Source organism: Tauraco erythrolophus, chromosome 23 (assembly GCF_009769465.1).
Source record: "Tauraco erythrolophus isolate bTauEry1 chromosome 23, bTauEry1.pri, whole genome shotgun sequence".
NCBI lineage: Eukaryota > Metazoa > Chordata > Aves > Musophagiformes > Musophagidae > Tauraco > Tauraco erythrolophus.
In genome coordinates, this window is record NC_141487.1 from 2,263,778 (window position 1) to 2,290,588 (window position 26,811).

Genomic DNA, 26,811 nt, shown 5'->3' on the forward strand with positions numbered 1-26,811 from the left:
CATTCATTCCCTGTGGGAGCTGTCGTTTTTCCAACCCTTAGGACTGCTTCCAGCTTTGGAAATCTAATTTCCAATCAGCAATCCATCAGCCTGGCATGGCTGGGCTGTAAAAACGTACTTGAGGCCTCTGGAATGCCCCTTGTCTCAATAGCCAGGCTCCTCTTCTCCCTGCGGGGAGGATGCTCGCCCGTCGGGGAGAGCCGCTTTGTTCCCGGGCAAGCGTAACCGAAGCCACCAGCGCAATTCCTGGAGAACAGCATCGCACAGTGGGACGATGACCAGGAACAAGCTCCCCAAGGAGAGGGGAAACAAAAGGATCGGGACACCGGGATGAACTTTCTGAAGCCAGAGCAGCGTTGCTGACGGAGAGGAATTTCACAAAAAGAGCAGCTTTTCCAGGGTAAAGATTTGCTTGTGTTTGTGCACGGAGAAGGAGCGACTTGTGCAATAACTATTGTAGCTGCAAGTCGGCAAACGCCTTGGGATCACCTTGGGCCCTGCAGTGAGGGCTGGAACTGGTGGGAGCCAAGGAGAATGTGCAGACCCGCTTGTGTTTTATGCCATTGTTTGTCTTTAGTGGATCTGGGGGACTGTGGACTGTAAATAATTTGGGAAGGAGCATCTCTGCCCATCCCTGCTTCTCCGCGTGTCACCTGCTTGCATTGCGGAGCTTCTTGGGAGCGTAAGGAGAGTTTGCAGTCTCGTGAAACACTCTCCTGTGCTGCATCCGCAGCGTCAGGTGCTGAGGATAGAGGAGGGAAGAAACCACATGGGTAGAACAGCTGAGGCTGCTGCAGAACTGCAGCTCGAAGGACCCATCACAAGGGGTTAAAGACGCTTCCAGGCTTCGCCTTCCTCTTCCAAGCGAGCGGAGCGGTGGCTGCCATGCCGAGCTTGAGTTTCACAAGCAGCTCTGGCTATAAAATATGATCGTGTCTCCTGCACTGATTGATGGTTCCAGTGAAAACATCAGGCACATGGGCCCAGAGGGGATCACGTTTTCAAGGGTGCAGCCGGCTGACATCCTATCCCCCCCCTTGCAAGCCCAGCAACAAGCTGGGACCGGTTGCGGTCGTCCCACTTGTTATCCAGCAGGGATGGAGGACAAAAGAGGAGCGGAGGGGAAGCAGCATCTCTCAGGGGGTTGAACATCATGGGTCACTTCTGGGCAGCCTCGAGCCATTAGCAGCAGCGTAGGGGAAGGTTTTGTGCCGTCTGGCTCATAGGAAATACTGCAGGAAACCCTCTTTGGGCAGATTTTCCAGCCTGCTTTGGAAAGCTGCCTTCCCATTTAACCCCAGAACTATCCCAGTGGGGTTCCCAGTATCTATATGAGTAGTTGCAGTGTGATGTACAGCCTAAAAAAGGCCCTTTTTTAGCAAACCCATCAAGCAGGCAGGGAAATATTGAAGATAACCAGCTGCGGAGGTGCTAACGTACAAACCCAGAGGAGTTACTGGGAGCGAGGGAATTAGCTGTTGGATGAAGCAGAGGATGCTAGCACAGCCCCCTTGCTGCCCCCATCCTTCTTAGGTGTAGCCAAACCACCCCGGGATTCATTTTGCTGCACGATATTGATGTATAACCCCTGAGCAGCATCAGCTGCAGAGGTAAGAGCCGCGAAGGAAACGGAGACGAGGGGAGCAGGCACGTTCCCGGGTCTCTGTCCGGCGCAGCCAGCTGGAGCTTGCTTTGCTTCCTTCCCTCCTTCCCCCTAGTTTTGTTCCCTTCGTTGAGGCACCACCAGCAGCACGCGGGGCTGAGCAAACAAAGCTCACAGCTGGATCCTGGGCAGCTGCTGGGGAAACACTGGGGCCGTGCCACCGTACCGCTCAACCGGAGCCCTTTCCTTCTCCGTATTTACGGACCGCAGGGCTCGGATGGTCACGGCAGCCTGGTGTCCCACCGCCTTTGTGCCAGCAGTGGACATCCATCCTGCTTCCCACACTTCGCCTCGGGATCCAAACGCTACCTGGAGCCGCTTCGCAAGCGGAGGGTCCTCTGCCAGCACAGGGTTAAGGGGAACGTGGGCACCTCTTGCCCCCCCTCCCCTGCAAACACTTGGAGAAGGACCCCTTGGCCAAGGCAAGCGCCTTCATAGCCGGGGGGTGACGTCAGGGCTGCGGGGGGCCAGCACAGCTGTCTCCAGCCATCCCGCTGCCACCCCCGGATTAGGGCCAGGCGTGCCGGAGGGGAGGGAGGGGGACACGCATTCTTGGGGGACGGGCGTCACTTTGGCGCTCCCCTGCCTGCCTGTGCCTTTCCCCTGCGGATTGAGGCGCGTGGGTTTTATTCGAAGCCACGTGCCCCCCTGAAACCACCACTCTGCCCCCCCAAATTGCTTCACCGTGGGACCCCCAGGAGCTTGTCCTCCTGCAGAGGAGCAGGGGGTGCGAGCCCGGAGCACACCTGAGGAAGAAATGGGGGTGCATGGTGATCTCAGCCCCAGCTTTTCAGCTTTTACCCCCTTCCCAGGTCCGTGGGTCAACGGTGGGAGCAGAAGGGGAGGCTCCATTGCTGCTTCACTGTTTGCAATGGGGGGTTACTTATTTCCCAGGCTTGCTCCCAAGGCCGTGCCTCAACATCCCCATCTGCTAAATGGGTTGACAACCCCACCGTGCCCGCACATCCCTGCAGATCACATCCCTGAGAAGGGATTCCCTGCAGGAAGGGCTTTAGGGCACCTCTGTGAACACAGATGTATAGATGCATTCACTGTCCCCAGCCTGGGGGCAGAGCCCTGGTCTGAGTACCCAGCTGTGACACCTAAGGACCAGGCTGCACCCTCTGAAGCCCAGGGAAGTTTTGACCCAGCAAACCTCTCTGAAAGCCCAAAATCAAATTAATCCTGTTCTCTACAAGCCCCCAGACCCTGCCGCGTGCTTTTAGGCAGGCTGCGATGCTGGGAGCAGAGGCAGGCTGGTCCCACCGCTGTCCCAGCAGACACCAGTTTGTCTTTGGGGGGGGCAATGGGTTTCCCTGCTGAGATTCCATCGCTTCCAGGCTGACCCCTTGCCTTTCCCACCCTCCTGGAGCAAGGATGCTCCTACCCAGCTCCTGGCATCTCTCATTTTTGGGGTGTCACGTATTCTCACCGGCTGGTGGAAAGGCGAGCGGGGAGCTGCCGGAAGGGGTGATCTCGTGTCGATTAAATGTTTTGGATGGCACCGGTAGACGATGCAGGGAAAATCGATTGTCCCCGGCAGCTCTGCCCGCCTGGCACCGTGAAGCAGGCACCGAAATGTCAGGTTTGTGATCTCAAATCGGCGATCACGATGCGGGGTGGGGGTAAAAAAAGACCCAAAGGGTGGGGTGGGGGAGAAAAAATCTTAAATGAAAACAACGCCGGAGCGGGGCTGCCGCTGTGATAATATAAATAATTGGCACAAGGTGGGGGGGGAATCCGCAGGAGGAAGCTGCTGTTTGTAAGTCATTTTCTGGGTGCTGTGTACACGCAGATGCCTTATCGCTGAAGGATGAAAAATAGCAGCTGAGATGGTACTGCAGATACATTTTAAGCACCCAAACGAAGGGCCAGGGAGGGGGGGACGGGCTGTGAAGTCGGGGCTGGGGGGGGGATCACTCCTGCTGAGCCCGAAGGGGTAGGTTGTAGGGACTGGAGTGGGATTTAGGGGATAAGTCCCTCCCCAGGAGAGGGACTGCGGGTACAGGTGACCTCCGGGTGCGAAGAAATGGTGACGTGAGGGAAAAACCATCCGTCCCTGCGGCCGTGGGAACGAGGTTCATGCCTTGCTTCGATCTGGAGGCATGTGAGGATGATGATGATGCTGTGGCAATTGGTGGCTGGACATGGGGACATCACTGGTTGCAGGATGGTGCCCCCAGCCAAGGCGAAAGGGTCGGTGAGCTCTCCCTGTCCACCCCAGGGCTCGGACCAAGCCTATGGATGGGCTGACTCACTGTGGAGTGGATCGGGGACCCCTTGCACCATCCCTCCCATCCGCTCCAGACCCATGGGACTGGGGCTGAGGTTGTGCAAACTGCCCAGCTCGAGGTGGGAGACTGCCTCATCCCACTCCCCATCCTTCGGGGGCCGATGTGCCCATGCGAAGGGGGAGGTGGAGGCAGGGGAGGCTGCAGCTGGCAGCGGAAAGGCTGCGAGGGAAACGCTTGGCAGATGCAAAAGTTTGCTCTTAATCCCAAACCACCCCAGGCCAACTTTGCTGCCAGAAACCCCCTTCGTTCGCCTTTCGAGCCAACCTCGAGGCCCTCAGACAACAGTGAGTAATTTATCTCCTGGGGGGCTTCCCCGGAGAGCCGGAGGAGCAGAGAGACGCCAAGCCGGGCTCTGCTGGCGGCTGCGCCGGCCGCCTTCACCTGTTCCTCTTCTCAAGCAGCCTGGCTCCAAAATAATTCAGGCTCCCAGACAAGCCCTCCCTGGGGTGAACTGGGAAATGCTGGGCTAGGTATGATCCTTGTCCCCCCTCCCCAAAGCTGTGGAGCTCCCACCGATGCGCCCCGAGGCTGACCCACACCTCCAAGGGTCCGGGAAGAGCCACCCCAGCCTGGGAGGAAGGGACCCAGGTGTCCTCAGATGCCCTGGGAAGGAGGGTGCTCTCCTCTGGAGGGATGTAGCCTGTGATTTTTAGTTGCTTGGTGAGCTGCGTGGTCATGCAAAGGAGATGGGCAGGGGGAGGGCTTTCTGCCCCCCGGTCCCTGTATTTGCTTTCCGGGATTTTCTTCTGGCCCCAAGGAGGGGGATTCACAAATTCCAGCTTTGCTGTGTTAGCCTGAGGGATGTGAATCCCCTCTTTATTTATTTTAGCTGGAAGCTGACATCCCGCTGTATTCTCATGACTCCAGGACCTGGGACTTCAGCAAAAAATGCTAAATATTAGAAGACTCTCGGTAAATTTGCAGCAATTTTGGAGGGGATGGGGAGTGCGGGCACTTGCTACAGCCCTTAAACCCGCTGTTTGTTTGTTGAACGGGGCGGACATACTCAAACCCCCTCCCCCTTCTTGCCAGTCGGTGTTCCTTCGCTCCCCTTCTCCCATCCACACTGTGGGAAAATCGGGCTCTTGAGCTGAACCCTGTGGCTCTCTCCTTTCTCCCCACCAGTTTAAACCCACCCTCTGGTCCCCCAGCGCAGCCCCACGGCCGTTCTTCCCAGTCCCAAGCCCCATGGATGAGCCACCCCAGTCTTGCAGCCCGGTGGGAGCTGTGGCGCCGCAGATTTTCCCCGTTTGCGGAGAACGGGATAAAGACCACCATCTGCCGCTAAATCCTTGTACTGCAAACATCTCCTCCCCGGCCTCCCGAGGATTTCTCTGCTCTCCCAAAGCCACAAAGCACTGGAGAGACAGGGGAGGTGAAGCCTCGGGCAGAAATAGCAAGAGGGGAGAAATCGTAGAAGACAGAAAGAGAGAAAAGCCAGGCCAAGGGGTTCTCCATCCCCCTAGAAAACCATCTTCTCAGGATGCTCGGGATTTCTGGCTCTCCTCTGCATTGTGGTTTTTTTTTCTTCTCTCTTGCCACCGTCCTCACCCTTGTGTCACTTTTTCCTCATCATCCTTTTTTTCTAAGGGATGGAAAAACAGAAGGGTGATTTGTTTTGTGCCCCAAACTCAGTCTCCAGAGGTGGAGCAGGTGACACCGTGAAGCTGTGGGGAGGGCAGGGAGCACGGTTTGGGGGGGGGGCTGATTCCGTGGTTGCTGCCTCTGTACTGGGCAGGAGACGTACCCCGTAAATAGCAGCATCCTGCATGTGAAACCTGGGGGGGACACAGTGGGGAGACACAGGGCAAAGGATTGCACATAGACCCCCCCCACTGCAACCGTGGGGGTCCAAAAAGTTTCCAGTCTTGGGGAGTTTTCCAACAAACAGAGCTTGAGGGGGTTTGTAAAGCTGGGGGTTGGCTTGGGCCTGTGTTTAAAGGCAAGATATTCCCTTTATCTTGCACCCATCCCTGGCCCTTTCCTGCATCCTACATGGTCTTTCACCCCTATAGCATCCATGCAGTGAGTTTCTTCTGGCCTTTCCTTGGGGAGCAAAGTGACCCCCCCCCGAGTCCGAACCACTTGCCCACCACCCCCTTGGCACCAGCAAAAGGTAAAAGCAGCCTCTTGGATTGCATTTGGCACTTGTTCTCCAGCCTGGAACACCGGCTGGGCAGGGAATCCCCCGCCAGGACACCGTATACAGGATTTTTAGGAGGAAATCAAGGAGGCTGGGAAAGGAGGGAGCCCGAAGGGTCTCCCCCAAACCAGCTTGCTGAAAAGAGGGGCACAGGGTGGGCAGCAGCCACCCCTGATGAGCTGCAGCTGCAGCCTGTGGATAAGCTCCAGCTGGGGAAGCAAAACCTCAGCCTCACCCACAGTCAGGTGCTGCACAGAGGAAGTAGCCCAAAATCCTTGGGAATTTGGGAACTGGGAGAGCAAAGGTGTGCAGCAGCCCGAGCTCGTGCTTCTCCGGCGAAGGGACGCGGCTTGGACTGCAGGATCTGCCTTCAGGTGGGTGCTGCTTTTCCAGAGGTCGGATCCTCTAAGGTAGGAGCAGAGATTTGTCCTCCACGGAAAAAAAATCAATAAATCTGTTGGTAAATCGGGTTGCCGTGCGCTCACGTGGCTTCCCGGAGCGCTGGGCAGGAAAAGACCTCGTGGTTGGGGAGTGGGGGTGAGAGTTTGTAAAGTGGGAAGGTGACCCGAGCTCCGGCCTCTTCCAGACACGTGCTGGGAAGCAGCACCCTGATTTAGAGCGTGTCCCCCCTCCCTCCGGGGCTTTGCAGGGACCCCAAAGTCTCCTGCAACCCAGAGAGGCCTCGGAGCTGCATGTTTGGAGCAATAATTCCACTGGCTGGGACCAGCTGCCCCCAGTGTGAGCGTTCAGACCTCATTTACTGACCCCCTCGGAGGAGGTGGGTGCTCTTCTCTAACCCCCCTGGAGCCAAATGCCATCGAGCACCTTCTCTGGGGTTTAGTTTTTGGGTTCGTGTGCTGTGCTCATGGTGAGGTGATGGGTTAACCCCTTCATCCCCGGGATGTGGTGCCAGGGTTTTCCAGCCTCATTCCTTGTCCTGAATTGCAGCCGTTCCTGATGTGTGTGTTAAGAATCACAAACGTTAAACCTTTCCTTTTCTTAAAAAAGTAAAATGAGGTCGCTGCCTCTCTTCTTCAATCTGGGGAGTTTTTAAACCACCTGGAAAGCCAGAAGCTAAAACAGCACTAAAAGCAGAAGAAGGTGGCTGTGGCTGTGCTGGTCTCCCATTTATCCCGCCCAGACAAACTGCTCCGCGCTGCCTCGGTTTCCTGCTTTCCTTTGCTTTAAGGCCGAGCCTTCGCCGTCTTTCCCATCACCCCCCCAGCTCCTGGGCTGCTGCGGGTGGTTTGCATTAGCACCCTGCACAGCCCAGGGTGGCGGGGAAAAAGGCCTTTGGGTGCCATCCAAGAAGCGTCGTACGCGCTCCCGGTTCTCCGAGAGCCGCACCGAGTGCGGGGCAGCGGAGGGTTTGATCTGCCAATTAGCCGCAGCCGGGGCCGCTAACGGGAAGCAGATGGAGCCGGGTGTTATCGGAGGGGAAAATCTGCCACTTCCTAGAGAGAACCTGGCTCAGCCTCCCACCGGCTCCCGGCTCGGAGGACGGGTAGCCGAGCGCTTCGGGATGCAGTGCAGGACTGCTAAGAGCCAGGCCGGCTCCGGCTGCGCATGGCAATGGGATTGAATCCCTACCTGTGACGCTCCAAACCTGTTGCCTCTCTTTATCGTGCACCGTTGGATTATTCAGAGCCCCTGCTCCCTCCCCAGACCCCTTTCCCAATCCCTCCCTCCCCATGGATTTGTTTTTCGCCATCCTGGTGTAGGGCAGAGTGGTCCAGGAGCATCCGAGCAGGCAGGGGAGTGCCCAGGGGGGTCTGCAGCCTCTCCCAAACACCTACTGAAGCGTTTATCATCAGCTTCAAAAAGCCAACTGTTTAAATAGCATTAGGGGACTGATTTAAAGTCACAAAAGCCATGAAATTCGGAGTTAAGGCTCAAAAATCCACTTGACTCTCTGGCCTTAAGTCATAAAAGGCGTGAGCCGAAGGCGGCGGCTCTCCGGGTCGCCCGGTGCGAGGCAGAGCCCTTAAGGAGATTGAAATGAGCGGATGGACCACTCCGGGAAGGTTCGGGGATGCCCTTCGGAGGAGCTTTGGGAGACTTATCCCAAACCGGGCAGCAGGAGGTGACTGGGCTGAATGGGACATCACTGTGGTCCCACCTGGACGATCTCTGGGGGTTCAGAGAGTATCCCAGCCCTTTCCTCCTTGCTGTGGGATTGGGTTTTGGGTTTTTTTTTTGGAGCTGAGCTGGGCTCCTGCGTGCCCTCCTGGTGTGCAGCAAGAGGCTGTGTTGTAGTAACCCGCTGGTGTTGAATCCCTCATCTCCCACCTCTCTCATCCTCATGCAAGTGGAGTGTCTTAGTTTTAGCAGAAAATACAAAGCTGGGGTGGTTTTATTTGGTTTTGGTTTTGGTTTTTTTTCTCTCTGGGATGAGAGGAGCAGCCAAAAGGCTGATTTTCTGGGGGTCTCTGACGTGTGATTGTGAGCTGCGCTGCGGCAGCCTGGGCGCTCCGGCTTTTCTGCTAAAGGTGAGAGCAGAGAGGTGTTTTTCCAAGAAATAATGGATACACACAAGGGTTGGCTGGTGGTGGGTGCAGCAGCACGAAGGAAAATACCCACAGGTGGGTCCCAAAACTGGAGAGAGCTGCCAGGACCAACAGCACCAGCCTCTTCAGATGCAGAAGTTTTGGGGAGCACCTTATTGTCCCCATCTTTTCTTATGGCACCTAAAGGTGCCGAATGCACGCCTGATCTACCTCTTTATTTAGCAACAATTTGAAGAAATAATTCACAAAAGAACACAGAGCTTTTTGTAATTTATTTTATTGCAAATTTTCGCAGTTAAACCAGGATTCACAGGTATTAATGCAACTCATTCTTGACCTGAATGCTAAATGCCAGCCCAGGCACGGGCGAGATCAATACCTAATCCTTATTACAACAGCCTTAAGAGGGTTATCCACTCCATCTGCAAATCTTGATAATTGAACAGTTGTTAATTGTAGGTGTTACAAATGTAGATGTTTCTAAATTAGAAACGATCCTGGAAGGATGCAGGACTTTGTGCCTGAGATCCCTTTTCCTGTTTGCGTTACAGGACCCGTTACGGCGGTGAGAACTCGCTGACGGTGAGGCAGAGCCCGTGCAGGTCACAGCAGCTGAGGACCACAAAGGTCACAACTAATTAACTTCTTAATTTGGCAGCTTGCAGGGCCTCGGAGATGGGCTCATGTCAGGGAGCAGCTCCCCAGGATGGGAGTGGGGTCCCGGTCAGAGCACAACAGGCTGCGAAATGCATCTTGTTCTGATTATTGCAGCCCTCCTGGTGCCATCCCATCACCTCCTGTGAATACTTAAATTCCTTCTTGGGGGGGGATGAGGGATGCTGCATTCACCTAAGCAGCTTGTGCAGTGATGGTCCTGTTACTGAAACACCTTCTCTTAAAAAAATCTTTCCACTTTCATCCAGTGGACACGCGAGGACGGGAGCAGCGGAAGTGGTCAATAACCGATGGGAAACACCGGAGGCAGCCTGGCCTCACCACTGGTGACAAAAGAAGGGGACCAAGTGGGGTGTTGCCACTCCACCTGCCCGATGCTTGAGCACTCCCTGAGATCAGGTAACGGGCACTAACCCCGGCCCTCGGCTTCCCAGGGGGGAAATAAGGCGCTTTTGAACTTATTTCTGAGCCGCACCGCACCCGCAGCCGCCCTCTCCTGGCACAACGCGCCTTCTGCCACCTTCTTATCCCACATCAAAAACGTCTGGGTGTGTTGGAGGCTTTGCTCCTGCTCAGGAATGAGGAGAAAATACGGCTCGGGGCTCCCATCACACCAATCTCTGGTTCAAAACCAGCCTGGCTTCCCACACCTCCCGGGAAAGCTGGTACAGGCAGCCCTTAACTTCCAGGGATTTCTGCTGGTGGAGTTCATGGGTAAAGGAGAGTACCCCTCCAGGGTAAAGGAGGCCTTGGGGACAGAGAAGGAAAGGATCTTGCTTTTTACAGGTGACTGGGACAGGGCCAGCCTCATAACACCCATCTCCCGCTTTAATTCCAGCCCTTGTTGAGACAGAGCCATGCTGGACCGCTCAGGATGGACAAAATGGGAAGAAAAGGGAACACGGGGTCCAGGTATGTTTCTGCAACCACATCTCCAGCCACCCCTTAATTAATTAACTAAACACATTCACATGACTAAGAAAACTCAGAAAAACAAAAAGTCCCTGTGGTTAACAATTTAATAATAGAATTTTTCTTTCAAAATAAAACCTAAGCTCGTCGGGTTACAGATCAGTAGATGTAAGTGCTTCTCAAGGCTGTGGCTGCGAAGCCACTCTGTGCGTTGAAGAAGGTCAGTAGTACGGGCACGGGGCCGGGGCGAAGGCATCACTGCATGTAGGCGTAGCGCCAGTCCGTCAGCGGAACGTGCGTTTCTTTGATGGCCTGGGGTGATGTCCAGCGCAGGACGTAGTGGGGGCCACCAGGTTTGTCGTTGGTGCCTGTTTCAGAAGGAATGGAAAAGCTGGTGAGCACGGAATGGGAGGACAGGGGACTTGCCTGGAGGGGGATGCGGCTAAGTGCCGTCTCCGGATGGGAGTTTCTGGTCTCACCGGAGATGCGGGAGCCTCCGAAGGGCTGCTGAGCCACCACGGCGCCTGTCGACTTGTCGTTGATGTAGAAGTTGCCGGCCGCGTTGCGCAGGAGGCTCCTGGCTTCGGCGATGATTCCCCTACGGAGGGACAAACGGCTGCCACCGCGGCACAACGGCAAAAACTCCTGTGGAGGCCTCTGCTCTTCTGGAGCAACTCAAACTGGGCAGGCAGCGTGTCTGCCTTTCTTCGCAGGCGGTTCCAGGGCTGCACGTTGTTCAACACGCACGGAAAAGGGGTCGTGCCTGCTTACAACTCAACTATTTGCTTTTTTTTAGTTTGTTTCTCAAGTTTTATTGTTAGAAAATGAAGGTGATTATCACTCAAGGCTGGTCTCCCTTTGAGGTTACGCCGCCCCTAAGCAGGAGGAGGGTTTAAGAGGGCTGAGGATGCATCCTCCCATATGGCCTTTGGGATAATTTCTCACCAAAAAAGCATTTTTTTGAGCTGAAAAACCATCTTAGACACATCTCCTTCCCTCCTCAACGGGAGGAAGGCCAAAAGCAGCGTAAGCTTTGCAGGAAACGCTTTCTTTTCCTCCTCCCCAGGCAGGGCAGGGATGTGGAGAGAAGGGAGCCAGAAGCTCACCCCAGAAGGGGAGAAGCCCCTCGGCTGCCCTGCGGATTTCAGCACTCACTTCTCCCGGGCGAAGATTGCCCCCGTGAGGCCATAGGGCGTTGTGGTGTCGATGAGCTCCAGGATCTCCCGGTACCGCTTCTCCGGGTAGACGTACACCGCGAGGACCGGCCCAAAAATTTCCTGTACAGCAACAACAACAAAAAAATTGGAAATAAATAAAGCACTCGGCGGCGACAGCCTCCAAAAAAAGAAGCCGGTGGGTGCTTCAGCACCCAATTAGCCAAAAAAACGTGATGAAGAGGAACATCCCTGCAATGACTTAGCATAAAATTCATCCCTACGCGTCCAGCGGACACCTCGGGATGAGGATCTACGGCCCCTTTTGCACCTTTTGTGCCACCTCCCTGCACGCTGCTCTCACCTCTCTCATGATGGGATCCTGCGGGTCTGTGCTCTCCACGATGCACGGCTCGACGAAGTACCCGACGCTGTCGTCGCAGCCGCCTCCCGCCAGGATGGTGAGGTTGGACGACTTCTTGGCGTGCTCAATCCATTTCTTTATCCGGGCGAAAGACTGCAAAAAAGGAAATAATAATAAAAAAACAAAAGAGCATGGGTTCAGGGGGTCTAAAATCATAGAATGGTTTGGGTTGGAAGGGACCTCAAAGATCATCTAGTTCCAACCCCCCTGCCATGGAGGAGGTTTTGGGCAAATCTTTTCAGGGCTACGCTGCTCTTAGTGCTCTTCCAGCTTAGGAGGAGCAGAAGCTGGAAATACGGTCCCTGAACATCACGTCTGAGATAACGTCTGAGCAAAATAACCCCCTTCTCAAGAGGGGCAGTGACGAAGGCACGCAACACTGCAGGAGGGGGCAAAAGAGGGCTGAAAATCAGCTCTGACTCATCACCACTGTTTGTACTTTGCTGGAAGCAATAAAACCCATTTAACTCAACACTTAAGCCTGGGGGGTGTTACCTTCTTGCCCGAGTAGAAACAGGAGCCGGGAGCTCACCTTGTCATCGATCACTGCAGAGAAAAACGTCCCGAAGTCCTGGGCGGGCTGCAGGAAGCCAGAAAGGGGGCAATGTAAGCACATACTGTGCCAAAAAGCTAACTCTGAAATTAGGAGGAGCTGAAATTCCCCAAATAACCCTTCCCCCCCCTGCTCCAAACACCCCTCTGTTCGAGGGCGCGAGCCACCCCTTTTCAATTAGCCCGCAGTATTCCGCCACTTCCACGATCCTTCCCGCAGACGCTGGCTACAAGTTAATTTCTAATCACTAAAAAAAGATGAAGCGGGGGGGGGGGGGACAACAGAGGGGCGGTGGTGGGGAGAACCAGTGGATAAAAAGCTCAGTTCAATAGGAATTAGTAGCCAGTTACCGCAGTCTCTAATCCCATCAACCACCCGCTGAGCCGCAAAGCCCTTCAGCAGCCCGGCAGCTCCGCTCACGTCTCCCACTTTGATCTTCCCGTGCTCCTCCAGCAGTTTCTCTTTGATCTGGGGCCACAGCGAGTCTGGGGCGTAGAGGCGGGAGCAAGCTGAGCATTTCTGGCCACCGTACTCGAAGGCCGAGCGGAGGGTCCCGTTCACCACGCTGGCCACGTCGGCCGAGCTGTGCACCAGGTGGAAGTTCTTCCCGCCGCACTCTGGTGCCGGAGAAGGGAGGGAAAGGGGAAGGTGAGGGTTTGTAAGGGCTGTGCTGTCTCCAAAAAGCCCAAGCTACGGCCAGGTCCCGTGCGAGGGGCTCAGCCAGCGCTCGCCCTGCCTGGTCCTGGGCTCCTCGGGGAACAGGGACACCGCCACGATCCCGGGGAGCACAACCCCAGAGCTGGAGCCGGCTTACAACCCTGACGGAGTAAGGACTGACTCGAGTTCCCAAACTTTGCATGGAAGATCTGCAATCCCAGAGTGTCGCTGCCTCCTGCCCAAATGCAGCTCCCCACCACAAAACCCCACCCCGTGCTGGGGGGAGCTGGTGCCATGACCTCCCCCGAGCACCCAGTGCATCCAGACTAACCAGCTTCGTGCTTCTGCCACAGAGGGTGGACGCGACGCGATTTACTGTGCTCACAGGGAGAGGAATCCTGGCCCTTGCTTTAGTTTATCCCTGAGCAGGGGAGAAACTAAACCCCTCCACCCCGTGTGGCCTCCTCCCCCGAAATAATGTGTGAAGAAGTGGCATTACCTCCAGCCAGGCGTGGGAAATTGCGGTAGCGATCCAGGTTTTCGGATACCTGCTTCCAGAGCCGCTTGAAAGTCCTGGAAGGGAAAGGAAGAGCTGGTTAGTGCACTCTCGCCTCTGCACAGGGGTGGCACTTGGAAAAGGCACATGTGGGTGCTGAAGGGGACCCCAGCAAACCCTGTGTCCATCCCCCAAAGCAGGGATGCCGTGGCAACGGCGATGCCAGCTGGGAATGAGACCCTCGGGCTCAAAGCAATGGCACTACACGCCCACCCTCTAGCTTTAAAAATAAGAAACTGATGCAGTGTCACAGGGAAGACACAGGAGCAAGCGTCCAGCAGAAGTTTCCGTTCCTCTCCTTCCCCCCTCCCTTCCTTTCGGTCCTTACTGTGACGAAGCCCTTGGCTGCAAAACAATAAAAATGCTAATAACCTCGCACCAGGAGGCACGGCCGCTAATTCTAATTTATGAGCTTCCCACCTTTAAAGCACGATGCTCATCAGACCATGTCCTTCACAGGGGGAGTGGGGTCCCCAGGTTTAACAGCCCGTTACGGGCTGCCAGGGCCCTCAGCATCGCTAACACGCCCTGACACGTGGGCAGAGCACGAGTTTGCCAATCTAGGTGGAGCGGGCACGGCTCTGCCAGCGCAGCACAGTTCATTAAGCCAAATGGCAGCATCGTTTGTCTATTCTCTGTGCCTTCAGTGCCATGAAACGCACGCCTGGAGCAAGAAAACCTGCACAGATGCTATTTCACTTAAAACCAGACGTTAATTATATCATGTAAGGATGGCCAGTTGTCTCCCTGCTACCCTACATGGTCAAAGGACCAGCAGATGAGCACCCAGCATGGTCTGAGCAGGCAGCTCCTCGCCCCTCTCCCCCCCGTCGCTCCCCTCCCCAGCGTACGGCACGCTGCCGGTGAAATTGAGCCCGCAGAAGTGCTCGGAGCTCGTGACGGTGTCTCCAAAGATGGGCCCGTCCGCCGGCACGAACTGCACGACGTTCGGAGGGAGCCCGGCTTCCAGGAGGATCTTGTAGACGGCGTAGCTGGAGAGCAGGGCGGTGTCGCTGGGCTTCCACAGCACCACGTTTCCCTGGGGGAGAGGAGAAAGTCGACACACGAGGAAAGGCTTCAGCCCAAACACGGGTCCACAACGCTTCAATGCTTTGGCAAAAGTCTGTCCCGCAGCCCAGAGCGGATGGGACCAGAGCAATGGTGATCCACACCTACCTTTCACCCCGAGCATTGGTTTGGGAAAGGAGTGTGAATGCCCTGGTCAGCTGAAGGCACACAAATCCTCCCCTTCCACCGCGCCGGCTCGCCGTGCCAGCCCATCACACCCTCCCTTGCCGGGCACACGGAGTTTTGCCTTCCCTAAGAGGAGCTGTGAAACATGGACCTGTTTTTTGTTTCGGGAAAACGGGACGGCGCCGCTGAGAAACATGCTTCCGACACGGCGAGCGCCGTCGCTCGCTGCCACCGGCTCCGTGCACCCCCCAGCAGGCGTCTGTGCCCGGCCAAGCTGCGAAATAAACCCTCACGCCCGGCTTAACTGCCCACAAGCAAACAGCACGAGTGGCTGGAAAACACGGCGCTGAATCGCCGGCGGGGGCATCCCACCCCCTTGGCTTCAGGCCACCGGCCTCCCTTCGGCTCCGTGTGCAGCCGCGGGAGCCCGGTGACCTCCCCCGCGTCACCGTCACACTGCTGGCTCGAAAACAAAACCACGCTCTGCAAAAAAACTCCAAGCAATTGGGAAATCTAACTGGGGCCACGGTTGGAGACAGGATGCCCGGCAGCCCGGATACCGGTGCGGTGTGGCCACGGCTCCGGTCCCGAGGAAATCCCCGTTCCCGACGCTGCAATGGCATTAACCACGTTGACCTCTCAGCTCTTTAGGCAGGAACAACGTTTAATCCCCCGGGAAGTGCACTGTGGTGACTAAAACACAGGGGCTCTAATTAATATCCACCTCTTAAGTAGCGTTTTCTCCTAAATTTAATTCCAGGTACCACCTGCCGCTGAGCTTTTCAAGTCACCCGCTGACGCTCTGCTCCTGTTTGCCCCCGGCGGAGGGTGAGCAGGAGGATTTCATCACACTGCAGCAGCCCGGTGGGAATTTATCAGCACATTCCAGGAGGGAGAGGCGGAGGCACGGCAAGACGCCCCAAACAGCTCACCCACACCTGCCAGCACGGGCTTGCCCCGACCCAAAAGGTTCATCCACTCTGGGATGAGTTTAACACCAAGTGCCCCAAAGCCAAGGACCTTCCTCAAATCCTGGGGTGGGAGGAACGCACCTCTCCTCCCCTAAAAAACTTGCCAGCTCCACATTAGCTTCACCCTCTTCCTTGCTTCTCCCCACTGCCCCCCTACAAAACTGGCAGGTTCACGCGCTTCGCCTCAAACACCGCGTTGAAACGTGACGTCCCCGAACAAAAAGCTCCGTGTTCTCCCGCATCGCGGCCGGTCCCACCTCCAACACTGGACACCACGGCTGGGGGGACCGTCTCTGGTGCCAGGATGAAATCTGAGCCCGATTAGTAAAAAAGCTCAGGACAATTTTGTGTTTGTTTGTTTTTTTTTTTCCAGTGCAACAATAAATTCATTAATTGCGGTCCAAATTCAGCAGTTTATTACACAGTCTCTCCCCAAAACCCGCCCTGTGCTCGATGAGGGGGGCACGTACAGAAAAGCTGTTTACCAACACTTTCTTTTTGGACCATCTTTCACGTCTGCTGGGATCTCCTGTTTCCCAATTCCGGGCGCTGGCTGAATGCCAGGGCCACGACATTCCTCCTGTCTTCGCCTTAACACACCCTCTGTACCCAAAAAGCATCATCCAAGAGGAACCTGAGCAATTCCAAACTGATTATCGTGTCGGGACGGCACCCTGAAGCCCTGTTCAGAGCGAGCACCACGCAGGAAAACCAAACCCCGCTCTACTTCTCCCCTCCCCTCCCTCCCGCAGCACCCCGACCTTCTCCCTGTCTAAAACCCAGCCTAGGAGCAAAAAGACACTTTGCTACGGAATAAAAACCCCAGAACAGCAGGTTTGGGCAGTTTTTCCTTTTCCAACGGTTCCCCCATCACAGCTGTTCATTAGAGAGCAGATCTAAAACCCAGCCCCTAGAATACTTCATTGCAATTAAAAACATCTGAGTCTAATTGCAAGACAGCTGATTGAGTTCAAGGGGACCAGCAGAAGCAGGAGCCCAGGTGCGTCCTATCAAACAGCACTGGAGAACCAGGGAGGCCAAATTTACTCCTTGTGGACCCCAGACCAGGCAAAGTGCAGCCTTGAAGAGACCGAGTCCCCTTCCCAGCCTTTCTCCAGACTGTCCTCTCCACCTCTGGCTCTCCCGCAACCCCACCGCGACACTCACCATCAGCGCCGGAGCCCCTGCCAGGTTGCCGCCGATGGCCGTGAAGTTGAAGGGAGAGACGGCTGCCACGAAGCCCTGCGGGTGGGAGAGGGAAAGGGGGTGGTGGGTTTCCCCTCTCACCGTGGCGGTGACACTACAGCTTGGGGTGAAAAAGGGAGCTCCAGAAGCTGGGGGCCAGCCCCTCACCTCCAGCCCCCGGTAGACCATGCTGTTGGTGCTGACGTCCACGCTGATGGGTTGGCTGTTCTCCAGCTCCAGGGCGTACTTGGCATTGAATCGGAAGAAGTCGATCAGCTCCGCAGCGGCATCGATTTCCGCCTGGATGACCGTTTTACCCTGCCGGGAGAGGCCGTGTCAAAGAAAGGCTCTAAGGGCAGGGTGGGGTAGGGGGAATGCAGCAGCCCAGAGCCGCAGCGGTGCGGCACAGCGCATCCCGATGCGGTTTGTGGGTTCCCTCTCTCAGGCAGACCGTGCTCGCCTCCCAAAGACGCGGCCTCCTGCAAGCCCCTGCCTGTGCCTTGGGACACCACATCCACCCGTGTTCCCCCACAGCCCTTTAGTGCCTCCCCTGGGAAAGTTGGGGCATCTGGGAAGGGTCAATCCCAATAATCGCAGCGCACTGCAGCAGTCGATCCTGTTCCCAAGATGCCCGACACCCAGCTTCACCTCCCTTCCTCCCCAGCAAAGAGGCACAGATCAGTCCATATCCCCCAGTAACATTACAGACATTCCCACTGCCACAAAGTACCTTGGGAGCTCTTCCTGCCCTGTTTCCCCGGCTCCCCAGATTCCCCCCCGTTCACCCCAGCCGGGTCAATCCCGCATCCCCCTCACCTGCCCGATCATGGTTTTGGCCAGCACCTCTGCTCGCCTCGGGCCACTCAGCATGTCAGCTGCCTTCAGGAAGATCTGCGCCCGGTCCTGGACAGGTTTCAGGTCCCATTCCTTCCTCGCTGCCAGGGCAGTGTTAATGGCTTTGTTAATGAGCTCCTGCGGAAGGAAAGGGGAAAGGCAGCAAGGAGGAGCCCACCAGGTTCCATCACCAGGTCAGCGGAGAACGCAAGTGGCCACCCATCCCCTGGGCACAAACCACAGCAGCCGCTTTCCCATCACAACCCCGTATTTGCAGCTCCTGGTACGGATTTGTTCCAGGACCTCTGGGACTTGGCAAACCAATACCTGCCCCCAGAGCCTCCCTGCTCACAATCTGAGCCGCGATTCGTGTTTCATCCAGCAATCTCAAAGCGAATCACGCCGCAAGCCTGGCAACCCCGCTGCGAGGCAAGGCTCCCTAAATCCAGGCGAAATGCTGCCGCTTCCCACCCTTCCCATTGAAAAAAACACCGAAAGGAAGAGGGAGAGCGGTGCGGCACGCTCACCTTGTCGGCATAGCAGTACTTGGCCACCTTGTGCGCATGATTGAATGGCTGAAAAGAGAAGAAAAGCCTCCGTAGTTACCAGTCCAACAGATCCTCCTCCCGCTGGGTACATCCCCCTGCTCCGTACTCGCTTGTTAAAGGAATTTTCCCCCAAACTCACCGACAGCTGGTACCGCACGGTTGATGTCCACACCTCTTCTCCCCCAATCACGCACGGGATGGATTCCGTCGTGCCCTTCAGGTCGACGAGTGCCTAAGCGAGAAGAGGGGAACGCCATGGTGGGAGCTGCACACACAGACCCCCACCAGTCACCCCCCAACTCCATCCATCCTCCCCGCCAGCCCCAGGAGCAGAGGGAAACCTGGGGACAGGCTTCCTTCAGTCCCCTGGGTACAAGGTGCCCACGGGCTGGAGGGATGGGCACAGGAGTTACAACTCCAACTGTGCCCAACAGGAAGGAGCTGAGCTGGGCAGGACGCAGCGTCCTCCACCCCAGGAAAGAGTCTGGGGCTGCCATGTAGAACCAGAAGCAAAAAATGGACTTTAAAGACCCCAAAAAAAGGCCAATCCCCTGCAGTGGTACCTTCTGAAGCGCTGCCCGCTCGGGGCTCCCTGGCTTAAATTCGAGGATGGGCTCGTTGGTCACCTGGATGGCCGAGCGGTGCTGCCATCTCCGCCTAGGAGGGGAGCAAAATAGAGGCTGAAATCCCCCCGGCATCCCTCCTTCCCTCCACGCTCCCACCTCCCAGTAACACAGGTTTTATCACCCAACGCCGCGCTCCAGCTCTGCACACCCAGGCACGGCACCGCGTTATCCCTGTGCTCCATCCCAGCCATCGGTGATGATGCTGGAGCTGGGAACTTGCCCTTCTCTTTTTTATGAAAAAGGTGCTGGAAAAGGAATTTCTAACGGACAACACGCAGGGCAAGCTCTGAATCGATTGCGTTTGCTCCAAAATCCCAACGCCCCACCAGCTCCTGGCAAAGTCCAGGGCGCGGGGGCAAAAGCCGGGCTGGCACGCTCTGCTTGCTCCAGCGAGCGGATGGACCTTGGCAGCTCCAGCCCGCTTCCCAAGCCCGCTTGGGCATTAAACTGCCCGTTTCAGCACTACTGCCCCAAAAAGGGAGCAAAAAAGGGGGAAAAAAAGGCAAAAATAGGGAGGAAGTGTCTGGGAAGGTGCCCAGCGAGGGAGGGCTGGGCCAGCAAAAGCCAATAAAGGCGATGCGCAGCAGGGGGGTCCCGGTGCCGCCCCCGAGCCCGCACCCCGCCACCCGCGATGCCCCGTCGCGCGTGGAAACGCTGCAAAAAGGGGGTTTTGGGGTGGGGTTGGGGAGCGCGGGGCTTTACTGGGGTTTGGCTGCTCCCCCCGTACCCCCCCCCCCCAGTGCCAGGGGTGGGTTGGGACCCCCGGGGTGGGTTGGGGACCCCCGCGCACTCACCCGCCGCCCCGCAGCCCGCGCAGCGCCCGCCACATCCCGGCCCCGCCGCGCTCCCCGCTCCGCGCCCGCCCACCGCAGGGGGGGGGGGTGTGTGTGTGTGAAAGCCAAACCCATCCAAATAAATCATAAAATAATGAAATAAGGAACTTTTTAAAGGGAAAGGGTTTGCTCCCAGAGCAGCGCCGCTCTGTGCGGTGGGTGTCCCCCCCGCCTCCGTGGGGTGTCCCCGCCTGCGCTGTGTCCGTCTGCCCCCCCCGGCGGTGCCGCGGTGGTTGCGCCCGGCCAAGGGGGTGGTGCGCGGGAGGGGGCGGAGCGCCGGCGGCAGCTAAAAATAATTAAAAAATAACAAACAAAAAGGAATTAAAAGAGAAAAAAAAGGAATTAAAAGAGGAAAAAAACTCAACTCCGAGGCGCGGGAGGCGGCGGCTCCGGGGGGGGAACCTGCGAGGGAAAGAGAGAGAGAAGGGAGCCGGGAGTGAGAATTACAAATAACGGGGACTTTTACCCAAAATGAGGGCCTGGGCACGGGCTGCTTTTTGAATGGGGTATTTTTATGCGCGGAAAGGATCTCAGCACTTTAACAGCAGCAGCTGAAAGACTCTAATTTTTAGGGGTTTTGGGGTATTTCGGGACCCCGAATCACCTGCCCAACCCCGGGGGGGCTCCATGGCAAGAAGGGGTTTGTGCCCCCTTCCCCCATCCAAACAAACAGTTTTTGCTTTACGGGTGTTTTCCAACCCAAGAATTAACACACAGAGACTTTAACCAGCAGTTTGGTATTTATTTTATAATTATTTTTGTGGTTTTTTTTTCCCATGTAACCAGAGAATGACTGGAACCCGTTTTCATCGACAAGCCCCCGCCCGCAGAGATGCCCGTGGGGGTACGCGACCGATGGGGCGAGCGCCGAAGGATGAACCGCTCCGGAGGGGCGGCACGGCTGAGGACAGATGGACGGATGCAGGATGGGAGACCGGAGCGGTGTACGGGGAGCCGGAGAGCAGACCTGGAAGGGGTCAGTGGGGTTGGTTTTGGCACTAAAAAAGGAAAACGGAGATAATCCGCTGGAATTCAGAGGAGGGCGAACGCTTCTGGCTCTCACTGCGGGTGTTTCTCGGTGCTCCTGCTAAAACGGATTAGATTTCCGAAGCCTTTGATGGTCCGAGATCCACCGCCGGTTAAGTGCGGGTACCATTTGGTCTGCTTTCAAATTCCCAGGACGGACTTCCAGCCACAGAGGAAATCGATTGACATCTTGACTCCAGAGCAAGCTTGGGAGCTGGTTCATCCTTCGTCCTCTTCCTCACCAGAGATCAAATAGCATCATCAGTTAAGTCTTTTTCTTTAAAAGAAGCTAATATACAGAATATAAAGCACAATATTTACAACAGTACGGTAAACAGGTTCATTTCCACACCCATCAGTAGTCTGTTTTGATGTGTATAAAAGAAATTCTTACATGACCTAAGAGGAACTGACAAGAAGTGACACAGCATGGGGAAAGAGTCATCAATACCCTCCACTTAAACACGTTAAATAATAAATAATCCTTTTTGGCTACGTACACTTTAGCCACAGGTGAGGTGTTTTAAGGACTGAATTCCGTGTCTCTTTTGGTGAAACCACATTAGGCAAGAAGTGTGTCTAGTGATCATCTTTTCATCATCCTCAACCCTTTCTAATCAAAAAGAAATTGTAGGATTTCAGATGAAACCCACGCAGGGGTGGTCATTTTGGATGTTCTGCCATGGAAATGACACAAGTTGGAAGCCACCCCAGGGTTTGTTTTAAGCATTAATATCATCATTTCCCCAAAAGACAGACCTGGCCAGACCCACGACCACCACCTTTGCTTACAGAAGTGCTTCACTGTTGGAGTGCCTCAAATTAGGAGGGAATTGTGATTTTTTTCTTAAACACAATTTGTTGCTTCTTCAAAAGAGAAGCTTCGAAAGGCTCCCGCGAATGCGGAAGGCTCTTAAGACACTGAACTACACACAAAAACAGACAAAAAGAAAGAATCAAGTGTTTCTTCACTACTCTGCCAAAGACTTGGGTTCAAGCCCTTCCAGTGCTTCCCCTCTCCAGAAATGGGTTGGCAAGGGAGTGAATTCCGAGTTTGGCTGGTAGTGTTTCTAGTTCCCCTCTAAACCCAGCGTTATCAGCCCCAGGATACTACGTGTTGCCTGAACTGCCCGTTTCTCACTTAAAACTCAAACTGACAGAAGTTACAATTCTACTAAAAGCTTAAAATCAAGGATTTGGGTGACTTAACACTGAAGGTTAACACTTAACATTTTAAAAACCTGCGTGTTCCCCTGCAACCAAGTCCTGGACCAGTGCAAAAGAATAAAAAACCAGAAGGCCTGAAGCAAACACGTGGAAAATCCTCATGGGGATATTATGACACCATGGAAGCGCTGCAGTTTCTTAATTTTGCTGTGATAAATCATGCTTTAAACATTCAGCTCTAAAATGAAGCACTCTCAAACGTGAAACGCGGTCGGAGACTTCCCAGTATTGCGATTCTCTTCCTCTCGCGCGCCTGCACAAACGTTCTCCCACGTTTTTCCAGAGCCAAGGGAAACATCTGGAAAGGGCTGCTTTACAGGAAGGCTGCGAGCACCCACCGGTCGCCGTGGCTTTTCCTCATCCCACCTCGGACCGATGACCCAACCTGTATTTTTGCTGGCAGGAATGGTTACGCCAAAAAAAAAATTAATAATTTAAAATCCCATTATCAGCAGCTTTAGATCTATATTCAGGCATGATTCTGATTTATTCTTTTGTTTCATCAACATAATTCCAATTTATACTGGTGTAGACAAAGAGAATTTCTCTTCCAACCAGGCAGAAGACGAAACCCACTCTGGGGCAGATTTTAAAACTACCTGTGCTGCAATCACCCCCGGTATTTAGGGGAGCAAACGGGGGTCCGTACCCTCTCCAGCAAAATGTCTCAGAATCAGGAGAAGAAAAAAAAACAAACCAGGGGAAACGGCAATAATTCCGCAGTCGCAGAAAAGCCGTTATCCTGGTTTTTTTTTCCCCTTCTCTGGCTCCGAGGAAGCGATGGGCGAGTGCTTCGCAGCCGTACCTGTGAGATTGTTTCCATGTTGAAACCGTTTGAGAATTTGGAGTCCCACCAGAGCAGAAGATCCTTTACAAGGGAATCATTGCATTCGCTAACAGAATTCTGTTTGCACTTTAAAAACCTCTAATAAAAATAGAATATATACTGTGTTTTTTATAAATAGATTACACATTTAGCTTAGATGAGTTTCATTACATTCCCCCCCGACACTTTTTTTTTTTTTACAGATTTTTTTTTTTTTTTGTCATGTGAACTAATACGATAATTACTAAGTCTTTGAAAAAAATGTTTGTACCACATTATTCTTTGGACATCTTTGAACAACATGCATCCACAAAAGCAACGGCCGTTTGTTTACTGAAAACATGTTTTGTACAAACCCATTTTAGGAATTTGATCTATTATTACACTGCTAACAAGCAAAAAAATTTGCTTCCTTGAAATCCCCCTTTAAAAAATGAGAAACAATGAGGAGGATTTTCTGATTGTAAGTCTAAAAAAGTGTCAATATGACACCTCATTAAGAATAGAAAACAAAAATAAAGTATTTACAGCTTTACAAAGGAAAAAGAAAGAGGTCATCATAATAATTTCCAGCATTTTCACAATTTTTCTTCTGGCAAGCTTTTGATCCGGTTCCTATACAGTGGTTATACGCAAACAGAACAGGACCACTGTCAGCTAAATCAGCAGCATCGCTCGCAACGAAACCAAAGACCTCCCAGGGAAACCATCAAGGACCAACCCTAGCAACTCCCGAGAGGTCGATCCACCGAGTCCTACACAGCCTACATGGAAATAAAACCCCGATCCCAAGTATGAAAACACCTTTTCTTCTTTAAAAATGGATTACATATGGTTATAAGAAATAGACACCAACAACCATGGTAATTTACCGACACACACATCACCATCGTACACATTGTTTCTATACCCTCTACTATAGACCCACATCCCTTACGCTTCCCAAAAAACGCAGCCCTATTCGGGATGCTCCTCGTAATTACAGCCATGAGCTAACCCGTAGGTTACAGCCACCTTGTTTCAACAGCCAAACTTCTCCTTCCTCACTGTCAGACTGAGGATATTCTTCCCTACCCTCAACACACCAGCTACTAGTTTCAAGAACACTCACAGCCTTTTTCCTACTAGGACACTGAGTTTCAACGAAAAACCAAACACACCACAACAACCAGCAGCTAAGCCGGACGGCCGTTAGAATTGCTCAGTTCCTCCAGTACCGAAGAGCGTTTCAAAACTGAGGAGCGCTGAACGACAGGCTCTGTGCATCACTTCACACACCTCCACCCTGGTCACTAAAGCGTTACAGACACTCAGCTTTGGCAGATGGTTTCTCAGCCTCCTGAGAAACTACGTAGTAGCAGCTGAAGTTCATTCAGGCTTGAAAACCTTAAGAGTATTTTATTGAAAACATGCAGTCCCAGCCCCCTCGAAAAAATATCACATCTCTTGCACCCACCCCCCCTACCCCGAGCAAACATGACATTTACCACTTTGGCCACCTAAGAAATAATAGGAATGAGCACTTTGGAATAAGGTTTCTTTTCCAGAGATAAGTTATCTATATTTACATGATGAAACAGGCTTTGAAAAAGCCCCTAACCCACACCACAAGACCCAAGAAGTTGCTAGCTACTCTATGAATAACTGCACTGAGTATTTCAATCAGCAAGGGAACCACAAGGATATCCTTGGATCTATTTTCTTGGACAGAAGCCATCGATCGTGGATCGTGGCTGTCACAGCGTGGATCCAGATGGATCACCCTGGTATTCCTCTCCACTCTGAAAACCATGGGGAGCCCATTTGATTCACGTGGCCTAAAAGCCCCGTCGTGTCCAAGCAGGAGACGGATCCAAACAGCGACCAAACTCCGAGCAGCGACTCACGGGACTCAAATTGAGAAGACACGACTGTACCCACAGTCCCAGCGCGAGCAGAAACCCCCCCAGGTCCTGCCCCTCTGCAAGACAGAGAGGCATTTCTGCCCAGGAACGTGCCAGTTGCTGAGACACTTGTGCTCTTTTTGGAAGGAAGCAACGCTGATCTATACTGGCTTTACGCTTACGCTGCAACCCCGCTGATTTCGGATCAATACATGAGAGGCTTGGAAACAGGAAGCTAAAAAGGTTGGCCAGCTTACCTTTACATAACACTGAGAGGGTGCTTAAATCAGGTTATTTGTTATTTCCCTGGCCAGTCCTAGCTCTGCTCCTACATAGCACTTTCTAAACTTCCTGGCAGGAAATAAAAAAAAAATAAAAATATATATTTGGTATTTACTCCAAGCCTTGCAACTGCTAGTTAACAACACAGTTATCTTCAGGCAGTATTAATGACACTTTCAATCTTGGTCTAAAAACCAAACAAATAATTATTGGCTGAGGTTTATACCCTGTTTTTACCTGGCTGAGGTGCTACAATTCCCATTATAACCATGAACAGCTTGATGATGCCAGAGTTTCCTCAAAGACCACCAAGTGATCTGACTTTCGATGCTGCTTTCTCCTGCGTAAAAATACAGAAAGATTGACAAAGCCCAGGTCTTCCCAGTTTCTCACAGAGAAAGCACATGGCTGTTCTTCCCTAATTCTAGGGCAGCAGTAGTTTGGGATTCATTTTACTATGCCCTAAAAAGGATTACAGTATTTTCAGCTTTTCTGAAGAACAGTGGTCTGGAACTCTCCCAGTGTCATGTCCCAAGTCTACATCTATCCACCACTGCATGTCAGTTTATCCTGATGGTTCAACTATCCCACTCTAAACGTCACGAAAGCAGCATAAAATGGAGTTATCTCCCTGTCAGCGAAGTAAAATCTGCAAACACTATGGTTTAAAAAAAAAAAAAAAAAAAAATCCTGAAAATAGGAAACACAAAACAAGGAGGGAACTGAAGGGCTGATTCCCCTGAATCCAAACACTGGAAACAAAGGATTGCAGCACAACATTGTCCTCCAAAGAAGCTCTACAGATAACTAACATGTGCAAACGTGGTTTTAGCTTTCCTTTCCCCAGGAGATAACTGTAGCCCAGCAGGGACCAAACATTCCATATAAATAAGGCGAGCTATTTTTTTTTTTTTTTTTTTTTTTTTGCATAGTAGTTTATCAGTGATAGTCCCACCCCACTGAACCCTCCTTTGTCCACCTGCTTTGCCACGAGCTGAGACCTGCTTCTTCAGATTCTGGAGTCTAGCAGAAAGCTTGTACGAACCTCAAAGGCTCCTTCATCCAAAACGACGGAATGAAGAAATTCCTTTTAATATTGTATAACTGCTTAATCCTAAGAGCTGTCTTCTAAACCTGCGATTATTTTCAAACGTTTGCAGTTCAATTTGGAGGCATTCTTTTTTTCTGTGCCAGACATTGGTAATTGTACCATAATTGTCTTGGGTTCGCTCTTCATTTTGCCAGCGTTCCTTTTGCCAATCAGTGCAGCAGTTCAATAAAACCATAAACTTATTGAAATACCCAGAGCCTTTGCAGCACCATTCTCTGCTGCTACCAGATTTTTTTTTTTTTAAATAATATTTTTTTTTTTTTATAAAAACACCTGCTATTAATATTCCACTGGAGCTCAAAGTGGCTCAGCTTGGGGCAAAGGCACAATTAAAATCATCGTGTTTTCTTACAGGACTCTGCATTTATGATTTGTATAACAATAGAAATTTACAGCACCAATCCTTGGGTGGGGTGGGGATGCGTGTAGGAATGAGTCCTCAGAAACCCTGTGCAAGGGCTTACAAGTCTTTTTTTTTTTCCCCCATCAGTATATTGTTTTTTAATCTTTTCTTCTATCTTCCCTTTCACTGGAATGCTCCAACTACGTATCAGCTGACCATGGGCTCCACATCCGTCTCTCTGTCCAACTCGTCCTGAATTTCATCTGTGTTTCCTGAGTCGCTGCTGGCTACAGAGCTGGGAGATGGAGAATTTCTGTAGAAAAATTCACAGAAAGCTTTAGACAAAAAACTAGTATCACTGGCAGAAGGAAAAAAAAAAAAGAA

At 53.2% G+C, this 26,811-nt stretch overlaps 2 protein-coding genes across 2 annotated transcripts in view; both read right to left on the minus strand.

Annotated features, from left to right (window-relative positions):
* Positions 1-10,285: 10,285 nt before the first annotated feature.
* ALDH4A1 (aldehyde dehydrogenase 4 family member A1) lies at positions 10,286-19,725 on the minus strand. The gene is made up of 15 exons (XM_086625525.1): positions 19,691-19,725; positions 18,834-18,927; positions 18,410-18,502; positions 18,250-18,297; positions 17,705-17,860; positions 17,057-17,206; positions 16,871-16,945; positions 14,390-14,577; positions 13,482-13,555; positions 12,746-12,942; positions 12,305-12,352; positions 11,713-11,865; positions 11,350-11,471; positions 10,674-10,792; positions 10,286-10,562 (listed from the first exon to the last, which is right to left on the minus strand). Exons 1-15 carry the CDS (start codon positions 19,723-19,725, stop codon positions 10,450-10,452), a joined length of 1,665 nt encoding a protein of 554 aa, XP_086481651.1. The 3' UTR covers positions 10,286-10,449.
* Positions 19,726-26,400: 6,675 nt separating this feature from the next.
* IFFO2 (intermediate filament family orphan 2) overlaps positions 26,401-26,811 on the minus strand; it is a 37,432-nt gene continuing 37,021 nt past the window's right edge. The window contains exon 9 of the mRNA XM_086625711.1: positions 26,401-26,740. Coding sequence (XP_086481837.1) covers positions 26,635-26,740 — 106 coding nt within the window. The 3' untranslated portion in view covers positions 26,401-26,634. The remainder of the gene's footprint in view (positions 26,741-26,811) is intronic.

Excerpts from the sequence above, each read along its gene's own strand:
- ALDH4A1 (XM_086625525.1), bottom strand. The coding sequence starts at position 19,725 with ATGTGGCGGGCGCTGCGCGGGCTGCGGGGCGGCGG. Across the intron at positions 17,861-18,249 it reads AGTACTGCTATGCCGACAAG|GAGCTCATTAACAAAGCCAT; the intron begins GTGAGCGTGCCG and ends TTCCTTCCGCAG. Across the intron at positions 13,556-14,389 it reads AATTTCACCGGCAGCGTGCC|GACTTTCAAGCGGCTCTGGA; the intron begins GTACGCTGGGGA and ends TTTCCCTTCCAG.